The sequence below is a fragment of the Macaca mulatta genome, chromosome 6 (assembly GCF_049350105.2).
Source record: "Macaca mulatta isolate MMU2019108-1 chromosome 6, T2T-MMU8v2.0, whole genome shotgun sequence".
In the NCBI taxonomy this organism is placed as follows: domain Eukaryota; kingdom Metazoa; phylum Chordata; class Mammalia; order Primates; family Cercopithecidae; genus Macaca; species Macaca mulatta.
Window position 1 is genome coordinate 93,647,057 of NC_133411.1, and position 26,322 is coordinate 93,673,378.

Consider the following 26,322-nt stretch of genomic DNA (forward strand, 5'->3'; position numbering starts at 1 on the left):
AAAGCCCCGGGAGACAGGCGCGCGCCGCCGGCCACGCCAACAGGAGATGCGGCCGCGCCGCCGCACGCTAGGAACCGGAGTAGGACAGCAAGCGCGACCACGCACCGCGCGTCCCCGCCGCTTCCTTCCCTCTGGACTCTTCCTTTTCCTCCAGGCCCGGCCCCCCGCCCCCCGCCCCCCGCTCCCCGCTCCCCGTTCCGGGAACGCGCCTGCGCACAAGCTGCCCTCTCCCTCCTCCGCCCTTCCTTCCCTCCGTCCCTCCTCCCCTGCCCCGCCTTCCTTTCTCTCTCTACGGTTTCAGTCACTGAGAGCTCCAGGTAGTGAGCAGTTCAGTCGATTTCCTTGTTACCCCGCCCCCCTTTCTCTTGTCCCCACCCCTCTCATCTGCCTGGTGGAGGATGAAGCGGCTGCAGTGGCCCCAGCCTCAGCAGCGGCACCGGCGGTGGCTGCGGTGTGGGTGGCCGGAACTGGGGTGGTGAAGAAGCGGTGGTGGCTGCTGAAGGAGCGATAGCCACCTAAGCCTCTTTCCCTGTGCTTCCTTTCCTCTTTAGTGCAGCCAGGAAGTTTTCGCTTCTGTACATGTGTTTGTGTGCGTGAGTGTGGGTGTGTGCCGTGAGGTTTGGGTGGCGTTTGTGCAGGCGTTGGGTTTTTTGCCCACTTCGCTTCCCGTAACCCAAGCAGCTCCGGAGCCTGGGCTGTGGCCCTAGGAGGGGGCGCGGCGGCGGGCTCTCTCCTTTTGTTGTTGTTTCCTCCGCCTGGGGAGCTGAAGGGGAGACGCGTCTGGGTGGGGCGGCTCGGAGCCCGGGCCTGGTGGCCCCCGGGGCTCCCGGGCGGGCAGGGTAGGGCAGAGTAGAGCGGGCTTCAACATGATGGCGGCCGAGGCCGGCAGTGAGGAGGGCGGCCCGGTAACAGCCGGAGCTGGAGGAGGCGGCGCGGCAGCGGGCTCCAGTGCCTATCCCGCAGTGTGTCGGGTGAAGATACCCGCGGCCCTGCCTGTGGCAGCCGCCCCCTATCCTGGGCTGGTGGAGACTGGAGTGGCTGGAACTCTGGGTGGCGGAGCCGCTTTGGGGTCAGGGTTCCTAGGAGCCGGGTCTATGACAGGGGCATTGGGGGGAGCCGGACTGACAGGGGGAGGTACTGCTGCTGGCGTGGCCGGTGCTGCTGTCGCTGGACCTAGTGGAGACATGGCTCTCACCAAGCTGCCCACTTCGTTGCCTGCTGAGACTCTTGGGCCAGGCGGCGGTTTTCCCCCTCTGCCCCCTCCCCCTTACCTGCCCCCTTTGGGGGCGGGCCTGGGGACAGTGGACGAAGGTGACTCTCTGGATGGACCAGAATACGAGGAGGAAGAGGTGGCCATACCATTGACCGCTCCTCCAACTAACCAGTAAGTTAAGACTGCTGTTCAGGAATTTGGGCAGCTGGCTCCAGAAAAGAAGTGGAAATGGGGTAAACCATACTTTGTCTTTTTCATCTGTGATTTGTTTAGGAAAAGTTTTTGAAGTTTCAGGTTTCTTTGATCACTTATCTTCCTTACAGGCATACTACCTGGCGTCTTCCTACATTTATTGCTCTTCTGGGAAGGTGTAAAGTTTTTAAGATGGAAAGTATGAGAAAATGTGTATCTGATGAGAACCGGATATGGTTCTGTCCCTTCCAAGTTGAAGTGGTGTCCCAGGATTTAGTCAAACTGCGGCTACCAAGGCAGTCATAGTGTATATTAACCTGTGTGTGTTACTTGATAAAGCTAGATGATTAGTGAGAAATTTTGAATACAAATATTTAAACGAGTATTGTATTAATAATTTGAAAAATGTATTGGTTAGAATGTATTTATTTCAGTGCACATCCCAGCTTCTGATTAGAGAAAGCATAGTGATGTTTAGAAGAGTCTGTGGGTCACTTAATGAGAACTTGGGTCAGAGAGAAAGGAAAGGAATACTGTGAATTATAGGTGTGATTAAGCGCCTTTATTTCAACAATGTATCTTCTTCCCTAGGCTTCCCACTTAGCTTTTATAGTCGAGACATTGGAAGTACAACAGTGAGACAAAACAAAATTAACAGAGCTTCCCTTAAACATTTTTTGTTGGTGGCCAGTATAGTATTCTATTTGAAAATTAAGTAGAATATACAGGACAATGACTTTTTTTTTTAATGTAAGTTAATACCTCCTCACTTGTCTTAATTGAACTTAGGTGTTTATTCATAAAGGTGGACCTTGATGAAAATGTTGCGATGGGAAGTGGTATTAGGCAAAACTTGTTATAGGTTTCTCGTATAACTCTTAATTGACCCTTAGAATTTTAACAACCTTGGTGAATATCAGGAAAGAAAGATTTGGTTCATATGTTGACAGTCATTCTGGACAATTCAGAGGTTTTTTTTTTTCCTCTCTCCATTGCCCCCAAGAGATGGAGTCTAGCTCTGTTGCCCAGGCTGCAGTGTAGTGGCATGGTCTTGGCTCACTGCAACCTCTGCCTCCCGGGTTCAAGAGATTCTCCTGCCTCAGCCTCCCTAGTAGCTGGGATTACAGGTGCATGCCACCATGCCTGGCTAATTTTTGTATTTTTCATAGAGACGAAGTTTCGCCATATGGCCAAACTGGTATGTTAACTCCTGACCTCAGGTGGTCGGCTGGCCTCAGCCTCCCGAACTGCCGGGATTACAGGTGTGAGCCACTGTGCCCGGCCTTTTTTTTTTTGGATAAGCTTCTTTGGAGCATTTAGAAAGGACTGAAACTAGGAAAAGATTCTGTTACCCTCATCTATTTTTGACTTAAGGCTGCATCTTTTGATACTTAAAGTGGAAAAGTAAAGTTAGTCATATTTATGCCAGCCATGTTATAGGGATGTAGTGTTCCACCTTTTATATTCCTCAATAAAGGGTTCAAGTCTTGCGTCAGAGTTTTGTTCAAATTTTACACGACAATTTATTTCATGTCATTGTAATGCAGAGTCCCTGGGAGTGTTCAGGGAGTGTTAAAAATTCCAATTTTGCCGGTCGCGGTGGCTCACGCCTGTAATCCCAGCACTTCGGGAGGCCTAGGCAGGTGGATCACCCGAAGTCGGGAGTTTGAGACCAGCCTGACCAAGATGGAGAAACCTTCTCTCTACTAAAAATACAAAATTAGTCTGGTGTGGTGGCAGGTGCCTGTAATCCCAGCTTCTCAGGAGACTGAGGCAGGAGAATCGCTTGAACCCTGGAGGCGGAGGTTGCAGTGAGCCGAGACCACGCCATTGAACTCCAGCCTGGGCAATAAGAGTGTAACTCTGTCTCAAACAAACAAAACACACACACACACAGTATCACACCACTGCTTTTGAAAGAAAAAGTTCAATTTTTATTAAATGCTAACAGCATGCTTGGTACAGTGGTTATGAAAAACAGAATGCAACTTTTCATACTGAAAGAATCTAGTCTTATGCTAGTTTATAACTAAATTAGGTATATTTAGGATATTGTAGTTGAAAACTTTTTTTAATAGACTTCTTTTTTTTTTTTTTTTGAGATGGAGTTTTGCTCTTTCGGCCAGGCTGGAGTGAAGTGGCCTGATCTCGACTCACTGCAGCCTCCGCCCCACCCCTCCCCGCCTTCAGGTTCAAGTGATTCTCCAGCCTCTGCCTCCTGAGTACCTAGGATTACAGGTGCCCGCCACCAGACCTGGCTAAGTTTTACATTTTTAGTGGAGACGGGGTTTTGCCATGTTGGCCAGGCTGGTGTCAAACTCTGACCTCAGGTGATCCGCCTGCCTTCCGAAGTGCTGGGATTACAGGTGTGACCCACCACGCCTGGCCCAATAGACTGTTTTTTAGAGTAGTTTTAGGTTCACAGCAAAATTGAGGGGAAAATACAGGGTGTTCCCATTAAATTTTTAATAATAAACACGATTGGGCTGGGTGTGGTGACTCACGCCTGTAATCCCAGCAGTTTGGGAGGCCAAGGCGAGTGGATCACCTGAGGTCAGAGTTCAAGACCAGCCTGGCCAACATGGTGAAATCCCGTCTCTGCTAAAAATACAAAAATTAGCCGGGCATGGTGGTGGGCGCCTGTAATCCCAGCTACTCGGGAGACTGAGGCAGAATTGCTTGAACCAGGGAGGTGGCGGTTGCAGTGAGCCGAGATCCACCATTGCATTCTAGCCTGGGCAACAAGAGTGAAACTCTGTCTAAAAAAAAAAAATAAACAAAAAAACACGATGATTGAGTAGTTATGAAAAATTGTGAGAAATTCATTGTGTGAGATTTTCATCATTATTACATGTGTTTGGAAATAAAAATTGTATGACCGTGTATGTGAAACTTGTTCATGTTCTAAAAAATACCATTCATTTCTAGTATGTTTTTAAAATTTGCCACTGAGAAGTACAAATTTCCTTCTTATTTCATCTTAGATATCAACCCAGAGTCACTGGAGGCAATACAGTGTAGTGGTTAAGCGTGCAGATTCTGAAGTTAGACAAGATTTGGGTTGGAATCCTGACTCTGCCACTTACTAGTTGGGTATTCTTGGAAAGGTCAGTTTCCCCATCCGTGAAATGGGGATAGGAATGGTACCTTCCTCATAGGATTTTTTTTTTTTTTTTTTAAGATTTAATGAATACCTAGATGTATTCAGCACAGTACTTGGACGTAGGTAACTAAGGTAAATACATAGTCCTCTGTGCCCATAACCGTAAAATTTTACTGTCGCTAAATTGTCTGCTGATTCTTTTGGTTAGAGGGTCTCCCTTATTACATGACTATTTTAGAGAATGTTTTGAACTCCAAATCAAGCCTACCATGATTAATTATGTTAAGAATTTTATTTTAACTTTATAAGGGCTTCTAGTAGTAGGTTAAGCAATTTTAGAGGTGAAATTCAAGTGTTCTCTAGAAATTCCTATTCCTGAATGTAGACGTTCATATTTTTAAGTGGAAGGAAAAGCCTTAAAGACATTTTCAAGTAATATTTATCTTTTGTAAAAGTATTGAAGAAATATTGGACTAAATACTGACTGTGAGTAACTGGTCACCTTAGTTATGGATAGCATGATATTAAGGAGGTTTAGGTCACAGGATTGAGTCCACGAGTGGCTTGTTACTCGAGTGTTCCATGGTCAGCGTGTTAGTTCAGCTTTGTTCCCAGGTAGTTTTGTGCTGTTGATCACAAAGGAGTCAAATGACAGTATGTAGATAGAACAGTGCAAATAACACTATTAATTAGTATTTTGTACCTTGTTTGTCTGTGTACGTGACGAATTATTAGTCTCATTTTTATTACTGAGCATTTTCATTAGTTTGGTTGAGGCTGGAAATGTTTATGTAATTTGTACTATTTATTTGAATATTTTGTCTTTTGAAAGTTTTGAGAAATTTTAAAAATAAAAAAATTCTTACTATTTTTCTACTATAAAACTTTCTATATCTAAAACTGTTAATAAATTTCTTTTTCAAGAGAGAGAAAAGGTTTAAATTAAAGCAGTTTGTCACTAGTACTCCATAATTTTTTGGAGTTTCTTTTCATGGTTCTCATTTTTTGCTTCTGTGGGATGAGGGGCGGTGGTGGTAAAGGAATATTGTTTGTGTAGTGCACCATCAATTATATGTAGAGATTTTTAACTGTGAGTCTGCAATAGCAAGTGGCCATTGGTGAGAATTCAACCCACAGATGTATACTGCTTGCTTTTAGGGTATTTGGAATATTTGATAATTGTCACCATTTAAGGATAGAGGTTTTTTTTTTTTTTTTTTTTTTTTTTGAGATGGAGTCTTGCTCTGTTGCCCAGGCTGGTGTGCAGTGGCATGATCTTGGCTCACTGCAACCTCTGCCTCCCGGATTCAGGGGATTCTCCTGCCTCAGTCTCACGAGTAGCTGCGGTTACAGGTACACACCACCATGCCCAGCTAATTTTTGTATTTTTAGTAGAGACGGGGTTTCACTCTTTTGGCCAGGCTGGTCTCGAACTCCTAACCTCAGGTGATCCGCCTGCGTTGGCCTCCCAAAGTCCTGGGATTACAGGCACGAGTCACCTCGTGGCCAATAGGAAGATTTCATATTTAAGAAGTCTCAACTTCTAGCATCTCTAGAAAACCCACAGGACTTGGCTGTACCTGGTGGCCATCCCTGCTTGAGACTAGATTGCCAGAGCTGAGTAGCAGTTGACCCTTTTAGGTGGGTACTGAGGTCTCCATTTGCAGTCTCCACCAGGTCTGCTTTGCCTTTGCTATTGCAGTATTTGCCTGGCATCTGGCCTGGATCTTACCCTGAACCTAATATTCAAACTTCTCAAGCCTGAAACTTTAAGGAAAAGAAAATAAGGAATGTAAATATTACCTTTCTTTTTTTAAAAAATCATTTTACTGTCTCTACAAAAATAAAATCATTCTTATTAAGTCAAGTAATTGGTGAAGGTTAATGTTAGAACATGTAGCATTCGTTAATTTTGTCACTGATTGCATTATACATATGGATGTGTCATTGTTTCTTAATAAAAATGGGGGTGAGACTTGCTAAGATTAGTTATGGACAGTTATTGATGACCAGAACTCATATTTTTTACTGTATTTGTATAAGTAGTAGAGAAATATAGTAGGTGCTTCAAGTGTTACAAGAGTAAAATGCCGCTTTTCTCAATGGGAGAAAAGGTAGTATTAGATCTGGTAGGAAATTAAGTAAACCAATTACTGTGATTCAGGCTAGGTTAAGATAAATATGAGTGAAGTATGGGCAAAGGTCACGAGGGTTAAAAGAAAAAGAAATTTATGTTACCAGGATCAGTAAATTCTTTCAGGAAAAATAACAGGTATGTTTTTCCTGCTACTTAATTTATTTTCTGAGCAAGAGGTTATTGGTTCTGAAGCTCTTTGCTTAATGATTCTATCAAAAGACACAATTATGAATTGGATGAGTTTAAACTTTTCACCCCTAAATTAGTGAAGAATCTCGTCAACAGAACTCTTAGTTACCTGTGGTCTGGACGTAAGTTGACAGTGATGTCTGTAGTTACTGAGGTACAGAGCACAGTTGAATGCTAGAATCGGTATGGATCATTGATTAGCCACTGTGGGGAAAACAGGCAAACATTATTGGCAAAGCTGAAAAGGACAACCATAAATTAGGAAGGGAAAAGGAAAAATGAAGAGTAGACTTTCTGGTTACTTTACTTCTCTGTCTTTACTGGCCATTGGTGAAATGAACAGAGTACCTTTAAGAACACTTAAATACTCAAAAAAAGTACCTTTTGTGGGAAGATTTTTTTATAGTGATTATTAACTGTAACAATGGTTACCACTGACATTTTTTGTTGTCATTGGTTACTACCAAACAGGAACAGTTCTAATTGGTTTATTTGTATTGTTTTGGTTATCTGTTGCTGCATAATTAAGCACTCCAAAACATAGTGGCTAAAACAATTGTGTATCTGCTCTTGATTCTAAAATTTGTGTATGGCTTTATGGAGACTTCTCCACATGTGATCTGTTGGCTATAATGTCCACGGTGGCTTCTTAACTCATAAATCTAGTGCCTTAGCTGGGATGGCTGGAGCAGTTGGTAGATAGCTGGGCATTTCCCTCTTGCTTCCTCCCTGTGTTGCCTCTGCACTTGAAGAACGTTGGCCTCCTTCTTCTTTTTTTTTTTTCCCCTGAGATGGAGTCTTGCCCTGTCGCCCAGGCTGGAGTGCAGTGGTAGGATCTCGGCTCACTGCAACCTCTGCCTTCCGGGGTCAAGCGTTTCTCCTGTGTCAGCCTCCCAAATAGCTAGCATTACAGGTGTGTGCCACCATGCCCAGCTAATTTTTGTAGTTTTTGTAGAGATGGGGTTTCACCATGTTGGCCAGACTGATCTCGAACTCCTGACCTCGTGATTTGCCATCTCAGCCTCCCAAAGTGCTGTGATTACAGGCATGAGCCACTGCGCCCGGCCAGCTTGGCCTTCTTCATAACATGGCAGCTATGGCAGTTCCATGAAAGACCTTTCCAAGCCCTAGTGTGCCGGTATTTATCAAGCCTCTGTGTTCCTCATGCTTGCTAATATTCCAATGGCGAGTGCTGGTCACATAACCCAGTATGCATTAAGTATGGGAGGGGGACTATAAAAGGGCATGGATACAGCAAGTTGAGCTTTCCTCAGGGTGCCAAAGTAATGGTATACCATGTGTATTACTTATTTACATGTAATACCAGATAATAGAATACTACTGGGGAGGGACAGGGTGGGAGATAGGGCAAATACTTACGAGTTCTTCCTTCAGGCCCGGCAAGCTAAGTTGTCTTTCATTAAATGAGTCAAATTTCTCCACAATAGATGTTACTTTTTGGCCACCATTATCTTAATTTTAAACCAAAAATACTGAATATAGATGTTGGTTACTATATGAATATGCAGGTATTTGTATGATAACTGTGTTACCTTGAAATCACTGGCAGTAAATTTCGGTGTTGTGCTATGTTAAAAATTGTTATTAGATACAACTTATTGATAACTATATATGTATCTCTACAGGATTTAGGGTATGATGATTTTAGGTGTTTAGTGGTTATTTGATTTAGTAAGTAAAATAATGAACAGTATGGGGGACAAAAAAATATATAGTTCTACAGTCTAGTTGGAAGATGAGGCATTCCTGATAGGGAAATAAGTAGTCTACAGATATGTTGTACAGGTACATTTTTCAAATTCAGAGAATAGTTGCCAAGGAGTGAAAGAATCAAAGTAAATGAAAGATTGATACTGAAATTTCATACCATAATTCTCTTGGAGGAAATTTCAGTATCATTCTTTCATTTAGGATTATTACAGAGAGAAAGTGTGATTAACTTTTGTAGTATTTGTGTTTCAAATTGTAGTCAAATTGTTATGTGTAACATAGAGTTTTAGTTATAGAGGGAAGCTTCTCTGCTTAGATACAGAAGTAGCCTTAGGTAGAGTGACTTGCTTCACTCTACCCTACACCCTAGCTAAGTTCATATAACTAGGTAGTAGTAGAACTGGGACAGAATCCAATTCTCATAATTTTTCACATGTATTTAGATTAGGGTAATATTTATAATTCATTTTGTTTTTAATTTTAGAGGGGACTAGAAGCAAAGGCTCAGTGTTTACAAATCATTTGCTATATGTCAGGTACTTTATATAGATTATCTTATTTAATTCTTACAATGATATAGTGAGAATGGGCATCATCCTCATTGTTGAGAAAACTGAGTGATAGAGCTGGAATTTTAATGTAAATACTATGCTTTTTCTTTTGTCTTGCCCCCTTCCATTACATAGAATGTACACAAATATATGCACCCACATAAAACTCAACGTACTTCAGGGCTGGCGGTAACTGGCGTTTTGGACTTAATAGTTCCCCCTTGTCCCCCGATAGTTCCCCCTTGTCCCCCAGAGTCATAGGTTGAAGCCTTAACCGCCAATGTAACTGTATTTGGAGATACAGCCTTTAAAACAGGTAATTAAGGTTAAATGAGGTCATAAGGGTGGCTGGTGAATCCTATAGGACGGGTACCTTTATAAGAAGAGGTACCAGGAGTATGAGTGCATAGAGAAAAGGTCATGTGAAGACATGGTGAGGAGGCCTTCATTTGTCAGCTAAGGAGAGAGGCCAGACCAGAAACCAAGCTTGCCAGCACTTTGATATTCAATTTTCAGCATGCAGTACTGTGAAAAAATAATTTCTGTTGTTTAAGCCACCCAGACTGTGGTATTTCATTATGGCAGCCCAAACTGACTAATGCATGGGTAACTCTACATCTTTAAAAATGGATTTGGATTATTTTGGAGCAGATTAAATGCATAAATGCTGCTTGAGAAATTAGGTCCTCATTCTTTTAATTTCTTCCACTGTGGGAGAGAAAATCTTGCCTTACTTTACCTCTTTGTTAGTCAGTGACCTTTATCTTTTTTGGCTGTACCTCTGTTGAAAGATGGAAAGCATATTTAAATGCACGTCTGATTATTATAGTGTGGAAAGATCCTACACATGACCATGGTAGCCATGGAATATCCTATGGATAAGCTGTTACTCCAGCAAATTTTCTGTATTCATTGTGTGTTCATTGTTGTAGCATTTTACTTTAAAAATTTCCTTTCTCTCATACATCTGTCTCAAGCTGAAGGAAAGACTTAGAGATCTCACTCACCTCTTTTAAGTGTTTTTTGTAGGGATAACTCACTAAACTGGGTTCATATTAGACACTTGTGTAATGATAGAACCATATCTCACCTGTATTCTTTTCTATCTAAATATTGATTCATTTCTCTAATTTTTAAATCTTTTTATTTTGAGATAATTGTAGATTCATATGCAGTTTTAAGAAATAAGACAGATGGGCCGGGCGCCATGGTTCATGCCTGTAATCCCAGCACTTTGGGAGGCCGAGGCAGGTGGATCACAAAGTCAGGAGATCGAGACCATCCTGGCTAACACGGTGAAACCCCGTCTCTACTAAAAATGCAAAAAAAAAAAAAAAAAAATTAGCTGGGCGTGGTGGTGGGTGCCTGTAGTCCCAGCTACTCTGAGTCTGAGGAGGCTGAGGCGGGAGAATGATGTGAACCTGGGAGGCAGAGCTTACTGTGAGCCCAGATCGCGCCACTGCATTCCAGCCTGGGTGACAGAGCAGACTCCGTTTTAACAACAACAAAAAAAAAATAAAAAAGAAATAAGATAGAGATGTACCCCTTCATCCATTTTACCTCAGTGGTAATGTCTTGCATAACTATAGTGCAGTATCACAACCAGGAAATCGACATTGCTGTAATCCAACTATTTTATCCACATTCCGCCAGTTTTACATACACTCATTTGTGTGTGTGCATGCATGGGTGTATGATATATTTAGTATTTAGTTCTGTGCAGTATTATAACATGTAAATTTGTATAATCATTACCATACTAGAGATACAGAACAGTTTCTTCACCACTGGGATCTCTTGTGCTGTGTTTTTATAACCAGAGTCTCCTTCCTCTTTCCTTATCCCCTGGTAACTGCTAATTTTTTCTTTTTTTTTTTTTTTTTACCCCCCCCCGTCATTTAAAGAAGATTGTGCAGGCTGGGTGCAATGGCTCACTTCTGTAATCTCAACACTTTGTGAGGCTGAGGCGGTTGGATCGCTTTGAGCCCAGGTGTTCAAGACCAGCCTGGGCAACATGGCGAAACCTTGTCTCTACAAGAAAACAAAAATTAGCTGTTCATGGTATTGCACACCTGTAGTCCCAGCTACTCAGGAGGCTGAAGTGGGAGGATCACCTGAGACTATGAGATTGAGGCTACAGTGAGTTATGATTGTGCCACTGCACTCCAGCCTGGGTGACAGAATGAGACCCTGCCTCAAAATGGAATCAAATAGTATTTAACCTTTTGTGATTAGCATTTGTCACTCAGCATAATTTGTCAAGTTCATGTAAGTTGAAGTATCAATATTTTGCTTTTTTTTCATTGCTGAGTAGTAGTCCATGGTATAGATGTGCTACAGTTTGTTTAACCATTCAGCCATTTGGGAACATTTGGGTCATTTCCAGTTTTGGGTATTATAAAAAAAAAAACTGCTATAAACATTTGTATATATGTTTTTGTGTGAACATAAGTTTTCATTTCTGTCAGGGAAGTTCCCGAGAGTACAGTTACTAGATTGTATGATAGTTGCATGTTCACTTTTATAAGCAATTGCCAGTATTTTCTGTAGTGGCTATACCTTTTTATATTCTCACCAGCAATGTATGAGAGATCCGGTTTCTCTGTGTCTTAACCAGCATTTGATGGTACCACCATTTTTTATTTTAGCCTTTCTGTTTTTACTGATATCTCATTGTGGTTTTGATTAACATTTTTCTAATGTCTAATTATATTAGTCAAGGTTCTCCAGAGAGAATCAATAAGATATATGCATATATAACAGGGAGTTTATTAGGGAGAATTGGCTCATGCCATTACAAAGTCAAAATCCTGCAATTGGCCATCTGCAAGCTAGCGAATGAGAAAAGCTGGTACCATGTCCCAGTTGGAAAGCCTCAAAACCAGGAAAGCTGACAGTCTGAGGCCAAAGGCCTGAGACCCCAGGGAGGCTGCCAGCTTGAGTCCTGGAGTCCAGAGACCAAAGAACCTGGAGTTTGATGCCTAAGGGCAAAAGCAGACTATCCTTCACTAGAAGAGGGTGGGGAACTCAGCAAGCTGGCTCTATTTCTCTTTCTGCCTACTTTGTTCTGGCAGCTGATTGGATTAGATGGTGCCCACCCAGAGTGGGTCTTACTCTCCTCATTCACTGACTCACATGCCAGTCTCTTCTGTAAACACCCTCACAGACACACACAGGAACAATGCTTCACCAGCCATCAAGGCATCCCTCAGTCCAGTCAAGTTGACACTTATTATTAACCATCACACTAATGATGTTGGAAAATCTCTTCTCCCCTCCCCTCCCCCCTCCCCTCCCCCTCCCCTCCCCTCCTCCCCTCCCCCCTCCCCTCCCCCTCCCCCCTCCCCCCTCCCCTCCCCCCTCCCCCCTCCCCCCTCCCCTCCCCTCCCCCCCTCCCCCCCCCCTCCCTGACACTGTCCTGCTCTGTTTCCCAGGCTGGAATGCAGTGACACGATACTGGCTCATTACAACTTCCACCTTCCAGGTTCAAGCGATTTTCCTGCCACAGCCTCCCGAGTAGCTAGAATTACAGGCACCTGCCACCACGCCTGGCTAATTCTTGTGTTTTTAGTGGAGACAGGGTTTCACCATGTTGGCTTGGCTGGTCCTGAACTCCTGACATCAAGTGCTCCACCTGCATCAGCCTCCCAAAATGCTGGGATTACAAGTGTGAGCCACCTCACCCAGCTTGAAAAATCTTTTCATGTGCTTTTTTCGTCTGTATACCTTCTTTGGTGAAATGTCTGTGTCTTTGGCCCATTTTCAAATTGGATTTTTTTAAATTGTTGAGTTTCAAGAGGTTCAACGAACTATATTGTAACATGTCAGAATTTTCTTTCTTTTTTTTTTTTTTTCTTTTGTGAGATGGAGTCTCGCTCTGTTGCCCAGGCTGGAGTGCAGTGGTGTGATCTCGGCTCACTGTAAGCTCCGCCTCCCGGGTTCACGCCATTCTCCTGCCTCAGCCTCCCGAGTAGCTGGGACTACAGGCACCGCCACCACGCCCAGCTAATTTCTTTTTTTTTTTCTTTAAGGCTGAATAATATTCCATTTCATGTATATATCACCTTTTGTTTACCCAGTTATCCATTGAACATTTGGGTTGCTTGCACCTTTTGGCTATGGTTCCCAGTGTGCACATGGTATATAAACATCTGTTCCAGTACCTGCTTTCATTTTGGGATATACTCAGACATGGAATTGCTGAATCATATGGTAATTCTGTTTTTAATTTTTTAAGGAATCATCGTACTGTTTTCCACAGTGACCACACCATTTTATAGTCCCAGCAGCAATGCATAAGGGTTAGAATTTCTCTGCATCCTTGCCAACACTTTTTTTTTTTTTTTTGACACGGAGTTTCACTCTTGTTGCCCAGGCTGGCAACCTCCGCCTCCTGAGTTCAAGTGATTCTCCTGCCTCAGCCTACTGAGTGCCAACACTTTTTATTTTCTATTTTCTTAATAATAGCTATCCTACTGCGTGTGAAGTAGTAACTGGTTTTGATTTGCATTTTCCTAAGATTAGTGCTGTTGAGCATCTTTTCTTGTGCTTATTGGCCATTTGTATATACGTATTTTTTTTTTTTTGAGAAATGTCTATTGCCCATTTTTGTTTTTTTTTTTTTTTTTTGGAGAGGGAGTCTAGCTCCGTTGCCCAGGCTGGAGTGCAGTTCCAGCTCACTGCAACCTCCTACTCCTGGATTTAAGCGATTCTCCTGTTTCAGCCTCCCAACTAGCTGGGATTATGGAAGCATGCCACCCCACCCGGGTAATTTTTGTGTTTTTGGTAGAGATGGGGTGTCACCATGTTGGTCAGGATGGTCTCGAACTCCTGACCTCAAGTGATCCACCAGTTTCAGCCTCCCAAAGTGCTGGGATTACAGGCGTGAGCCACCGCCCCAGCCTATTTCTTATTTTTGAGTTGAGTTTGATTTTTTTGTTTTTGTAGTTCTTTATATGTTCTTGATATTAATCCCCTATCAGCTATATAATTAGCAAATATTTTTGCCCATTCCACAGGCTACTTTTTAATTTTGTTGATAGTGTCCTTTCATGCATTTAATTTTGATGAATTCCAGCTTACATGTTTTTTTCTTTTGTTTTCTATATAATTTTCATTTCAGTCATCAATTACGATTTGAAAACCTCTGGAGTAGAAGGATAGTCTGTTGTTTTTATCTGCATTTCTGCTTTTCTCATTGTTTTTTCTTCTTTCTTGGTGTTTCGAGATTCCTTCTTTTATTACTTGAAGAATTTCCTTATTCTTTAAAGGTATGTGTGCTGGTAACAGTTTATTCATTTTCCTTTTGCCTGTGAATGTCATTATTTCACCATTATTCCTGAAAGATAATTTCACCACGAATAAAATTTATGGTTGACAGTTCTTTTCTTTCAGAAGTTGAAAAATTTTGTGCCACTTTTCTTCTATCCTTTGTAGTTTCAGATGATAAATCTCTTGCCACTTGAATTGGTGTTCCCCTATAAGGTAATGTGTCTTTTCTCTGTGATTGCTTTCAAAATCTTTATCTTTGTTTTCAGAAGTCTAGTGATATGTCAGGGTTTCTGTGGGTTTACCTATTTGAGATTTGATCACTTCCTGCATCTGTAGGTTTATATTTTTCTCCAAATATGGATTTTTCCAGCCAGTATTTTTGAATACTCTTTTAATTCCATCCTCTTTTCTTTATGGGACTCCAGTGATACGGAGTTAGATCTTAACGTTACTGTCTTACAGGTCCTCAAGACTTTTAACTTCTTTTTAGTCATTTTTCTTGCTGTTGTTCAGATTGGGTGAATTCTATTGATCTGTTGGTCCTCAAGTTCACAGATTCTGTCATCTGTCATCTGCTATTGAGCCCATTAGGTTGAAAAAAATAATTTTTTTGACAAAAATTGTGTGTATGTATTGTGTACAACATATATTTTGATAGATGTATACGTTGTGGAATGGATAAACTGAGCTAATTAACCTGCATTACATCATGTACTGAGCATTTTTTTTGTGCTGAAAACACAATCGTAGCAATTTAAAGTATGCAGTAAACTATTATTATAAACTATGGACACCATGTTTGTGCCATACATCTCTTGAACTTATTCCTCTTAATGGAAATTTATCTCCTTTGATCAACATTTCCTCACCTATCCAATAAGTTTTGTTTTTTGTGATTTTTTTTTTTTTTTGGTTGGTATTGTAGCTTGTTTTATCATCATTTGGTTTTACAACTTTTTTCTTTGCTGAAATATTCTATTTTTAAAATCTGTTTTAAAATTTGTAATTGATTGTTGAAGTGTTTTTAATGAGAGCTGATTGAAAATTAAAAAAAAAAAAAACCTTTCCAACATCTAATACACATCAACATTAACATTTTTATCTTCTTTTTCTTATCCAAGTTGTGATTTTCTTGGTTCTTGGTATGATGCATGAGTTTTGATTGTACGTTGGACATTTTGGCTTCTAGATAATTTTTAAATAGTCACTTTTCCGCTAAATGTGATTAATACATGTTTACTATAGAAAATTTGGAGACTATTAGAAAATACGAAGAAAAACCAATCATCCTTACTTTTACTACCAAAGGTCATAACCACTGTTAAGTTTTTGTATATTATATGTATATAAAACACATCTGTATATATCCCTATCCCCCTAAATATAGCTAACATTTTCACATATGAGGGCATTGAGATGTGGAGGGTTTTAAGTAACTTTCCCAAGTCACAGAGCTACCAAGTGAAACAAACCCAAGCTTTTGACCCCTAAGTCTATTTAGCCACTATGCCTCATTCCCGCTTCTGTTTTTCTTCCTTAATGCTTCAAAAAAATTGTTTCAGTGGAAGAATGAAGTTATTTGAGGAGAAATTAGGGTGTTATAGCCATCTTAACGGACTTAATACAGTGTTTATTTTGGGTAGTTCAGTATTTATGGATATTCATGTACTTGCATGCATTCTGGAGGTTATCTCAGGCAATAGAGAAATGAGCTTTGATATTTCTGTATATGCATTTATTTAGGGATACTTGTATCAACAAATACCTCCTTAAGGTTGAAGGCCTTTTTTTTTTTGACAGATTTTTAAATCTCCTTTCAAGACAAATGCAGAAATATGAAACAACATACAATGAAACCCAATTTTTTTCTTATCAGTGTTATAATGAAGTGATGTTATTTGAGGACCTTCTGCATGTTGTTTTCTTAAGGTTGCAGTTTCTAAGAACCTATCAGTGATGAAGTGAGGATGTAACTGTAATATTTTAATTAAACCATTGTTAGCTTTCTTATTTATTGAACAGCCACCGTATAGGAATTGTTTCATACATTATGTCGCTTAAGTGACTGTAGGTTGCTTTCTCTCCATATACAGACAGACAGGTAGGTAGGTAGATGGTAAGCTTAGTTGTTCACTCACATCAGTTGGGTTTTAGGGTGGCTGCCAAAGCATGGATTTAGAGGAAGTTATCAATCACTGCATTCAGTAGTGACCATATGACAGCTTAGGAATATTTTACTGTCTTTTAGTTCCTCCTTGATGAAGAAAGCTAAATCCAGGTATCTGGAGTGGAGTTGTTCTCTACTTAGTACTTAGGGGACACTGCAATGCTTTATTGCTGGTGGTAGAAGAAATAAAATTTCAGTTAGATTTTAGTAGTTCTTTGGAATCATGTAGTAATTCTCCACATTTCTCATTTTTGGTAATTAAAAAGAATAACTATTGTTTGTGTTTTGTTAGCACATAAATCTGATTAATTTCTCATTGAATTTGGAAAAAAGAACACAAACCTCAGACTAACAGGAGATCATATTCTCTAGTTAATATTAGGATTCCTGAATATCTTCCTTTTGCCTGATCATTGGGATCAAAATCTTTTTATCATGAAGCTGTTTCTGAAATTATAGCAAGTGAATAGGAAATAACCTGATATTTTTGTTTTGACGTTGTTTTTTAAGAACCTTATCTATGTGATAAAATAACGTTTAACATTAAACTTAGTGTCAGAAATCATATAACGTTTTAAAGTTCTGTGGAAATAATGGTACCGTTCATTCATTCATTGATTCATTTAGTCATTCATTCATTCATTTATTTTGAGATGGAGCCTCGTTCTGTCGCCAGGCTGGAGTGCAGTGGTGTGATCTCGGCTCTCTGCAACCTCTGCTTCCTGGGTTCAAGCGATTCTTGTGCCTCAGCTTCCCGAGTAGCTGGGACTACAGGCGAGTGCCACCACGCCCAGCTAATTTTTGTATTTTTTGGGAGAGACAGGGTTTCACCATGTTGGCCAGGATGGTCTTGATTTCTTGACCTTGTGGTCCACCCGCCTTGGCCCCCCAAAGTGCTGAGATTATAGGCGTGAGCCCCCGCTCCTGGCAATGGTACCTTTTAATAAATTAGTTTTAATTTTTGTGGAAATGGTATTATCTTCCTAGTGCACAGGGCCCTTGAGAGAGTACAGTGGAATAAAAGTTTAAATATAATAGGAGACAAATTGTGTTATGCTTTGAATGCTATGGTAATGACTTGTGCATAGCATTGTAGTGTAGATATGTGGAATTGTAATGCAATTCTCTTCTCAACTTTTAAAAACAATTTTTTTAAGATTTCAGTCAGTCTCTTTTTTTTTTTTTTTTTTTTTTGAGATAAAGTCTCGCTCTGTTTCCTAGGCTGGCGTGCAGTGGCGCAATCTCAGCTCACTGCAACCTCCGCCTCCCGGGTTCAAGCAATTCTTCTGTCTTAGCCTCCTGAGTAGCTGGGATCACAGGTGCACACCGCCATGCCCAGCTAATTTTTGTGTTTTTAGCAGAGATGGGATTTCACCAGGTTGACCAAGCTGGTCTCAAACTCCTGACCCTAGGTAATCCACCTGTCTCAGCCTTCCAGAGTGCTGGGATTACGGGTCTGAGCCACCATGCCTGGCCAGTCGGTCTCTTTTTCTCCTTTTCCACTCTAACCAGTTATGTAGATTGTTTTATTCTACCTCCGAAATAGATCTAACATTTCTTTCTTTTATTATTATTATTATTATTTTTGCAATGGAGTTTCGCTCTGTAGCCCAGGCTTGGAATACAGTGGCACGATATTGGCTCACTGAAACCGCCGCCTCCTGATTCAAGCAATTCTCATGCTTCAGCCTCCCGAGTAGCTGGGATTATAGGCACGTGCCACCACCCCTGGCTAATTTTTGTATTTATTTTAGTAGAGTCAGGGTTTCACCATGTTGGCAAGGCTGGTCTCGGATGCCTGACATCAAGTGATCCACTCGCATTTGGCCTCCCAAAATGGATCTAACTTTTCTTTTTTATCTCCTTTATGTGATTCACACCCTTATTTTCTCTTTCTTCTCCTATTAGAGTGGTCTGTTGCTTTTTTCCCTTTTACTGACCTCTTCCTCAGCCAATTAATAACTGTTTATTATTGACTTTCAAAATGTTTAACTTCAACCCAAGTAAAAATTAAGAAATTCCTGGTACATTATGACACAGAGTTTATGTGTATATTTAAATTAAAAAAAAAAAAACGCAAAGATTTAATGAAAAATACCCTTTTAAATTACTACTTGATACAATTCTATTTTCATTTTAATTCTGTTATACTCTACTTAAAAATTACTGGTAGAAAGCAACTAAATTGAATTTGAAACTCCCAGCAGTTTGAAAAATTGCTTTACTTTACTTTCAGTGTAATCTTGTAAAGACATATTTTATACTTTTTAAAATCTTTTTGTGAGTTTATTGTTTACAGAGTAGTGGCCTTCAGATATAGTTTTGACTATGACTCACTAGAAGAAATAGATTTTACACCTGTGACCCAGCATACACTTATGCAGAAACGTATACACACACCCCCCCACACACACCCACCCACCCACACTCCAGAAGCAATTTTATGTCTCTCCTTTTTTTATTTCTTCTTCTCCTTTTTTTATTTCTCCTTTCTCCCTACCTTGATTACATGACAAATTTTCATTTATTCTTCTGAATACAGCTGGGACATTCTTGAAGTTGATGTAATATGGCAAAAAACAAAGATTTCTTCTCAGTGACAACAACGATGTCATCAAACCAACTTGGAAAGAATTATTTTCTGAGAGAATTAAACCACACGATCTCAATTAAATCAACGTGCATGAATTACACAAGTTTTTTCTTTAGAAAGACCTGACAGTAACCTGCTTGGTGATACTAGCTTATTTAAGTAATAGGGATTGTAGCAAACGATGTGGTCATAGTGGACTCATGTAAAATGGAGCCTTATTAAGGGTTAGCTTGTCAGGTATCATCTAAGTTCAAGTGAGTGGGCTTTTTTTTTAGCCCAAGGATGGAACCTGTTTCTGGTGGAGTTATTCTTGGTAATATGTAAATGTTTTTATTAGATATATCATTTTTTTTGTGTGCAGATTGCATACTCAATAAGCAAACTTTACCCCAAGTATTTATGTTGGAAAATTTTAAATTTGCAGAAAAGTTGGAAGAATACTGAGTAACTTTACATTTTGTCACATTTAGTTTGTCCCTTTCTCTTTACACACACATGTATATATTATTTTCGCTGAACTGTTTAAAAGTTAGTTGCAGAGATCTTGTTCTTTTCCACTGAAATACTTTATCATGTATTTCCCAAGAATAAGGACAATAGCCCACAAAGCCAAATACAATAAATTTAACATTAATATATTATTCATATATCATCAGTTTTTCCTATAGTGTCATTTATATCTGTCTGTTTTAATGAATTGCATTTAATTGTTATGTCTTTTTTGTCTCCTTTAATCTAGAACAGTCCCTTTTGCTTTTCATTTCTTTTGTAACATTAACATTTTTGAAGAGTTTAGGATAGTTCTGCAGAATGTGTCTCAATTTGTATTTGATTGTTTTCTCATAATTAGATTTGGATTAACCATTACTGGCAGAGATATGCCATAGATCATGAGTTCTCAGTACCTAGGGGCACATGATGTCAATTATCCTGTTGATGATGTACCTAAGTTTGAACTTGGTTAAGGTGGGTTCCACCAGATTTTGCTATTATAAAAGATACCTTTCTCTTTATAATTAATAAATAGTAAGTACCCATTAGTTTTAGTATCCATTGATTATTTTTACCTGAATCATTTATTTTCTTGTAATGATATTGTAAAAATGGTGATTTTTCCCCCCATTTGTAATTTCTTTGAAATTTATTAGTTGGCAACCTTCATTAGAGAATCTTAGGATTACAGTTTGGCTTCCCACTTAGTAGGCTTGTAGGGGAGATTAGACTGGGCAGAGATACATGCGGGCATGCATGTATTTTATTTTATTACTACTATTTTTTGAAACAAGGTTTTGCTTTGTTGCTCAGGTTGGAGTGCAGTGGTGTAACTGTTCACTGCAGCCTCAACCTCCCAGGTTCAAGCGGTCTTCCCACCTCAGCCTTCCTGTTAAAGTTACTAGGACTACAGGTGCTTGCCACCATGCCCAGCTAATGCTTTATTTTTTGTATAGACAGGGTCTCACCTATTTCCCAGGCTCATCTTGAACTCTTGGACTTGAGTGATCCTCCCTCCTTGGCCTCCCAAAGTGCTGGGATTACAGGCATGAGCCACTGTGCTTGGCTTAATTTTATTGTTGTTGTTAATAGATACATTGTCCTTGCGGTTTCTATATTAGTCACTTTTGAGCTTTATTAGAATGGATCAGCAACCTTATATCCCATCAACCCCCCCCTTTTTTTTTTTTTTGAGACGGAGTCTCGCTCTGTAGCCCAGATTGGAGTGCAGTGGCCGGAACTCAGCTCACTGCAAGCTCCGCCTCCCGGGTTTACGCCATTCTCCTGTCTCAGCCTCCCCAGTAGCTGGGACTACAGGCGCCTGCCACCTCGCCCGGCTAGTTTTTTGTATTTTTTTTTAGTAGAGACGGGTTTCACCGTGTTAGCCAGGATGGTCTCGATCTCCTGACCTAGTGATCCGCCCGTCTCGGCCTCCCAAAGTGCTGGGATTACAGGCTTGAGCCACCGCGCCCGGCCCCATCAACTCTTAATACTTGACTCACTTGAGTTTAAGTTGTATATCCTGGAGAAGTCATCTTGACTTTTGGTATTTAATGATGTTTCTTGACAGCAAGTTATATGGCTTGTTCTGGGGGAAACCCTTCTGCCTTGCATCTTACCCGTTTGTATTGCATTTTTACAGTGACTTATTTCAAGGCAATGAGGACAAGAAGGATGCAAAATCAAAAAAGGCATTGGATTTAATGGTTAAAGGTGGTGTATAAGGGACAGGAATGCAGTTTGAGTAAAATGGTGAATACTTCTAGATAGGCACAAAAATTTTGTTTCCTCGAGTTCACTTTTTAAAAATTAATAAATTTTATGTTTTAGAATAGTTTTAGCTTTATAGCAAAATTGAGGGGAAAGTAGAGTTCCCATATTCCACCCCGTTTGTTTCCCACTGTTGACATCCAGCACACTGGCACATTTGTTTCCAGTGATGAACTTACATTAGCATATTATTGTCACCCAGTGTTCATAGTTTATGTTAGGGTTTATTCTTGACGTTGTACATTCTGTGGGTTTTGACAAATGTTTAATGACATGTATGCCACATTGTAGTGTCATACAAAATAGTTTCATTGCCTAAAAATCCTGTATATTTTGTCTGTTCATTCTTCCTTTCCCCTTAGCCCCGTCAGTCACTAATCTTTTTACTGTCTCCATAGTTTTACCTTCTCCAGGATGTTGTAGAGATGGAATTGTACAGTATGTAGCCTTTTCAGATTGACTTCTTTCACTTAATAACATGCATTTAGGATTCTTTCTTTCTTTCCATGGTTCAGTAACTAATTTCTTTTTTTATCTGAATGTACCATAATTTATCTGGTCAGCTAGTGGTTGTTTATGAATTTTGGCAATTATGAATAAAGGTGCTTATAAACATTTGCGTGCAGGTTTTTTTGTGGCCATAAGTTTTCAGTTTATTGGGATAAATAACAAGAAGCCTGATTACTGGATAGTAGAGTAAAAGTATGTTTTGGAAGAAACTGCCAAACTGTCTTCCATAGTGGCTGCACCATTTTGCATTCCCACCTGTAGTGAATGACAGTTCCTGTTGCTCTACATTCTTGCCAGCAGTCGATATTGCCAGATTTTTGGATTTGGGCCATTGTAAAAGGTGTATAATGATATCATCTTTGAATATGCCATTTTCTAATCACATATGATATATAATGGTTTGGATATGTCACTCCTCTAGATCTCTTGTTATGGCCAGGGTGGTGACTTATATCTATAATCCCAGCATTTTGGGAGGCTGAGTTGGGAGGATTGCTTGAGGCCAGGAGTTTGCGACCAGCTTGGCCAACATAATGAGACTGTGACTCTGTCTCTACGAAAAAGAAAAAAATCAGCCAGGTGGTGGTCAGCACACCTGTGGTCCCAGCTACTTAGGAGGCTGAGTGGGGAGGATCACTTAAGCCTGAGAGGTCAAGGCTGCAGTGAGCTATGATTGTGCCATGGCACTCCAACCTAGGCAACAGGGTGAGACCCTGTCTCCAAGGTTTGGGTCATGGGGGAGGATCCCTCATGACTTGCTGCCATTCTCCTGATAGTGAGTTTGTTTTCACGAGGTCTGGTTATTGTAAATTGTGGCACCTTGCCCACTACTCTCTGTTGCTCCTACTTTCATGAAACATCATGTAATATGTTTGCTCCCACTTTGCCTTCCACCATGAGTAAAAGCTTCCTGAGCCTACCCTGAAGCTGAGCAGATGCTGACACGATGCTTCCTATACAGCCTTCAGAACTATGAGCTAGTTAAACCACTTATAAATTACCCAGGCTCAGGTATTTCTTTATAGCCATGCAAGAATGGTCTAATACATGTGATACTGAACATCTTTTCATGTGTTTATTTGCCATCTTTATGTCTTCTTTGGTGAGGTGTCTGTTTCAGGTCTTTTACCCATTTTAAAACCAGGTTTGTTTTCTTAATGTTGTGAAGAGTTCTTTGTGTATTTTTGGATAACAGTCCTTTACCAGATGTGTCTTTTGAAAATATTTTTCTCCCAGTCTGTGGTTTGTCTTTTGATTTTCTTGACAGTTGCTTTTTGCAGAGCAGAAGTTTTTAATTTTAATGAAATCCAGCTTATTCGTTTTTTCTTTCATGGATTGTGACTTTTGTGTCTGAGAAGTCATCGCCATAGCCAAGGTCATTAGATTTTCTTTATTGTTATTGTCTAGGAGTTTTACACTTTTGCATTTTAATTTAGGTCTGTGATCCATTTTGATTTAAATTTTGTGAAGGGTGTAAGGTGAGTGTTTACATTCTTTTTTTTTTTGACATGTGGATGTCCAGTTGTGCCAGCACTGTTTGTTAAAAAATCTGTCTTTGCTCCATTATCTTACCTTTGCTCTTTTTTCCAAAGATGATTTGTTGTATTTATTTGGGTCTGTTTCTGGGTTTCCTGTTCTGTTCCATTGATTTATTTGTCCTTTTCCAAAATACAACACTATCTTGGTTACTGAAGCATTATAATAAGTCTAGTAGTGTCAATCCCTGCGACTTTGTTTTTCTTTCAATGTTATGTTGGTTATTCTAGGTCTTTTACCTCTCTGTAAAAACTTTAGAATCAGTTTGTTGATATCCACAAAATAATTGCTGGGATTTTAATTGGAATTGTGCCAAATCTGTAAATCAAGTTGGGAAGAACAGACATGTTGATATTGAGTCTTATTCATGAACCTGGAGTATCTCTCCATTTATTTAGTTCTTTGTTATGTTCCATCAGTTTTGTAGTTTTTCTCATATAGATCCTGTACATATTTTGTTAGAATTATACCTAAGTATTTCATTTTTTGGTTGCTAATGTAAATGGTAATGTGTTTTAAATTTCTTTTGTACATACAGGAAAGCCATTGGCTTTCCTTGTATTTTGCAACCTTGCTTGTTAGTTCCATGAAGTTTTTTTTGTCAGTTCTTTCTGATTTTCTACCTAGACAAACCTGTCATCTGAGAACAAAGACAGTATTATTTCTTCTTTCCCAGTGTACCTTTTTCCCTTTCCTGTTTTACTACATTAGCTAGGACTTTGAGTATGATTCGAAAAGCAGTGGTAAGAGGAGGCATCCTTGAATTTTTCCCTATCTTGGTGGGAAAGCTTTGACATTCTCCATTAAGTATGGTGTTAATTGTCGATTTACTTGGTAGATTTTTGTTTTTTCATCAAGTTGAGAAAGTTCCCTTCTATTCCTCATTTGCTTAGCATTTTCATCATGATTGGGTATTGGATACCGTCAAATGGAATTTTTGCATCTATTAATATGATCATGTGATTTTTCTTCTTCAGTCTGATGTGATTAATTACATTGATTTTTTAAAATGTTGAGCCAGTCTTGATAAATACTGCTTGATCATGATATGTAATTCTTTTTGTACATTGTTGGATTTAATTTGCTAATATTTCGTTGAGGATGTTTCCATCTCTGTTCATAAGAGATTGGTCTGTAGTTTTCTTTTCTTGTAATGTCTTTGTCTGGTTTTGATATTAGGTTAGTATTGTCCTCACAGAATGACTTAGGAAGTAACTGCTGTATTTCTGAAAGACATTGTAGAGAATTGGTATTATTTCTTCTTTATATGTTGATTAGAACTCACCAGTGAACCCATCTGGATTTGGTTCCCTCTGTTTTTGAAAGTTAGTTATTGATTCAATTTCTTTAATAGATATAGGTCTATTCAAGATTGTCTTTTTCTTCTTGTGTGAGTTTTGGCAGATTATGTTTTTTAAGGACTTGCTCCATTTCATTTAGCTTTGCAAATTTGTGAACATAGATTTATTTACGATACTAGTTATCTTTTTAATGGCTTTGGGGTAGTAGCAATTAGTAAAGATCTTCTCTTTCATTTATGATATTACTAATTTGTCTTCTGTCTTTTTTTCTGAGTCTGGCTAGAGGCTTATCAGTTTTATTGATCTTTTCAGAAAAGTTACTTTTGGGTTTGTTAATTTACTCTATTGATTTCCTGTTTTCAATTTCATTAATTTTTGCTGTAATATTTATATTTCTCTTTATCTGCTTACTTTGGAGTTAATTTGCTTTTCTTTCTTGCTTTCTATGATGAAGTTTAGAGTATTATTATTATTTACAAATTTTATTTAAGAGACAGGATCTCGCTACATGGCTCAAGCTGGAGTGCAGTGACTGTTTGCAGGTGCAATCCCACTACTGATCTGTGTTTTGACCTGCTCTGTTTTTAACCTGGGCTGGTTCACCCCTCCTTAGGCAACCTGGTGGTATCCTGCTCCCAGGGGTGTTGATGCCAAACTAATCATGGAGGTTCACTGGGCATAGTGTACTACAGTCCAGAACTTCTGAATTCTGTCCATTTTTCTGTCTTCACCACCCAGGTAACTGGGACTACAAGTGTGTACCAGTGGTCCCAGCTGAAGCTCTGATTACTGATTTTTTATCTTACATGTGCATTCAAACTATAAGTTTTCCTCCAACCACTGCTTCTGTTGCATCCCACAAGTGTTAAATTGTATTTTCATTTTAATTTAAAGTATTTTAAAATTGCTCTTCACATTTCCTCTTTGATTAATGTGTTTATTTAGAAGTACTTGGGAATTTTCCTGCCATTTTTTTTGTTATTTATTTCTAATTTAATTCTGTAGTCTGAGAATAGACATTATATGATTTCTATACTTATAAATTTGTTAAGGCGTGTTATTACTCGGAATGTGGTCTATGTTGGTAAATATTTCATTCGAGCCTGGAAAGAATGTTCAGTCTGCTATTGTTGGATGAAGTGGTCTATAGATGTCAGTTATATCCAGTTGATTGAAAGTGCTGCTGAGTTAAACTATATCTTTACTGATTTGTTGCTGGCTGGATCTGCCCATTCCTGATAGAGGCATGTTGAAATCTCAACTCTAATAGTGCATTTATGTATTTTCTCTTGAAGTTCAGTTTTTTTTTTTTGTTTTCATTTATTTTTACTCTCCATTGTTAGGCACATATATATTAAGGATCATTGGATCTTCTTGAGATACTGATCCCTTTATCATTACTTAATGCCTCTCTTTGTCCCTGGTAACTTTCCGTGCTCTGACGTTGGCTCTGTCTGAAATTAATATAGCTGCTCCCACTTTCTTTTGATTAGTGTTAGCATGGTGTATCTTTCTCCATCCCTTTGCTTTTAATCTGTATGTGTTTTTATATTTAAAATGGGTTTC

The 26,322-nt window shown here is 39.6% G+C and overlaps 1 protein-coding gene across 3 annotated transcripts in view; it reads left to right on the plus strand.

The window, feature by feature from the left end:
- The first annotated feature begins 283 nt into the window (after nt 1–283).
- RASA1 (RAS p21 protein activator 1) overlaps nt 284–26,322 on the plus strand; it is a 121,281-nt gene continuing 95,242 nt past the window's right edge. The window contains exon 1 of one of the 3 annotated variants that reach the window (XM_078004444.1): nt 284–317. Coding sequence is in view for 2 of the 3 variants with exons in the window: in XM_078004442.1 (XP_077860568.1) it covers nt 867–1,384 (518 nt within the window). In the remaining variant the exon portion in view is untranslated. Of the gene's footprint in view, nt 1,447–26,322 lie in introns of all 3 variants that reach the window. The other 2 variants (XM_078004442.1, XM_078004443.1) reach the window with 2 other exon arrangements.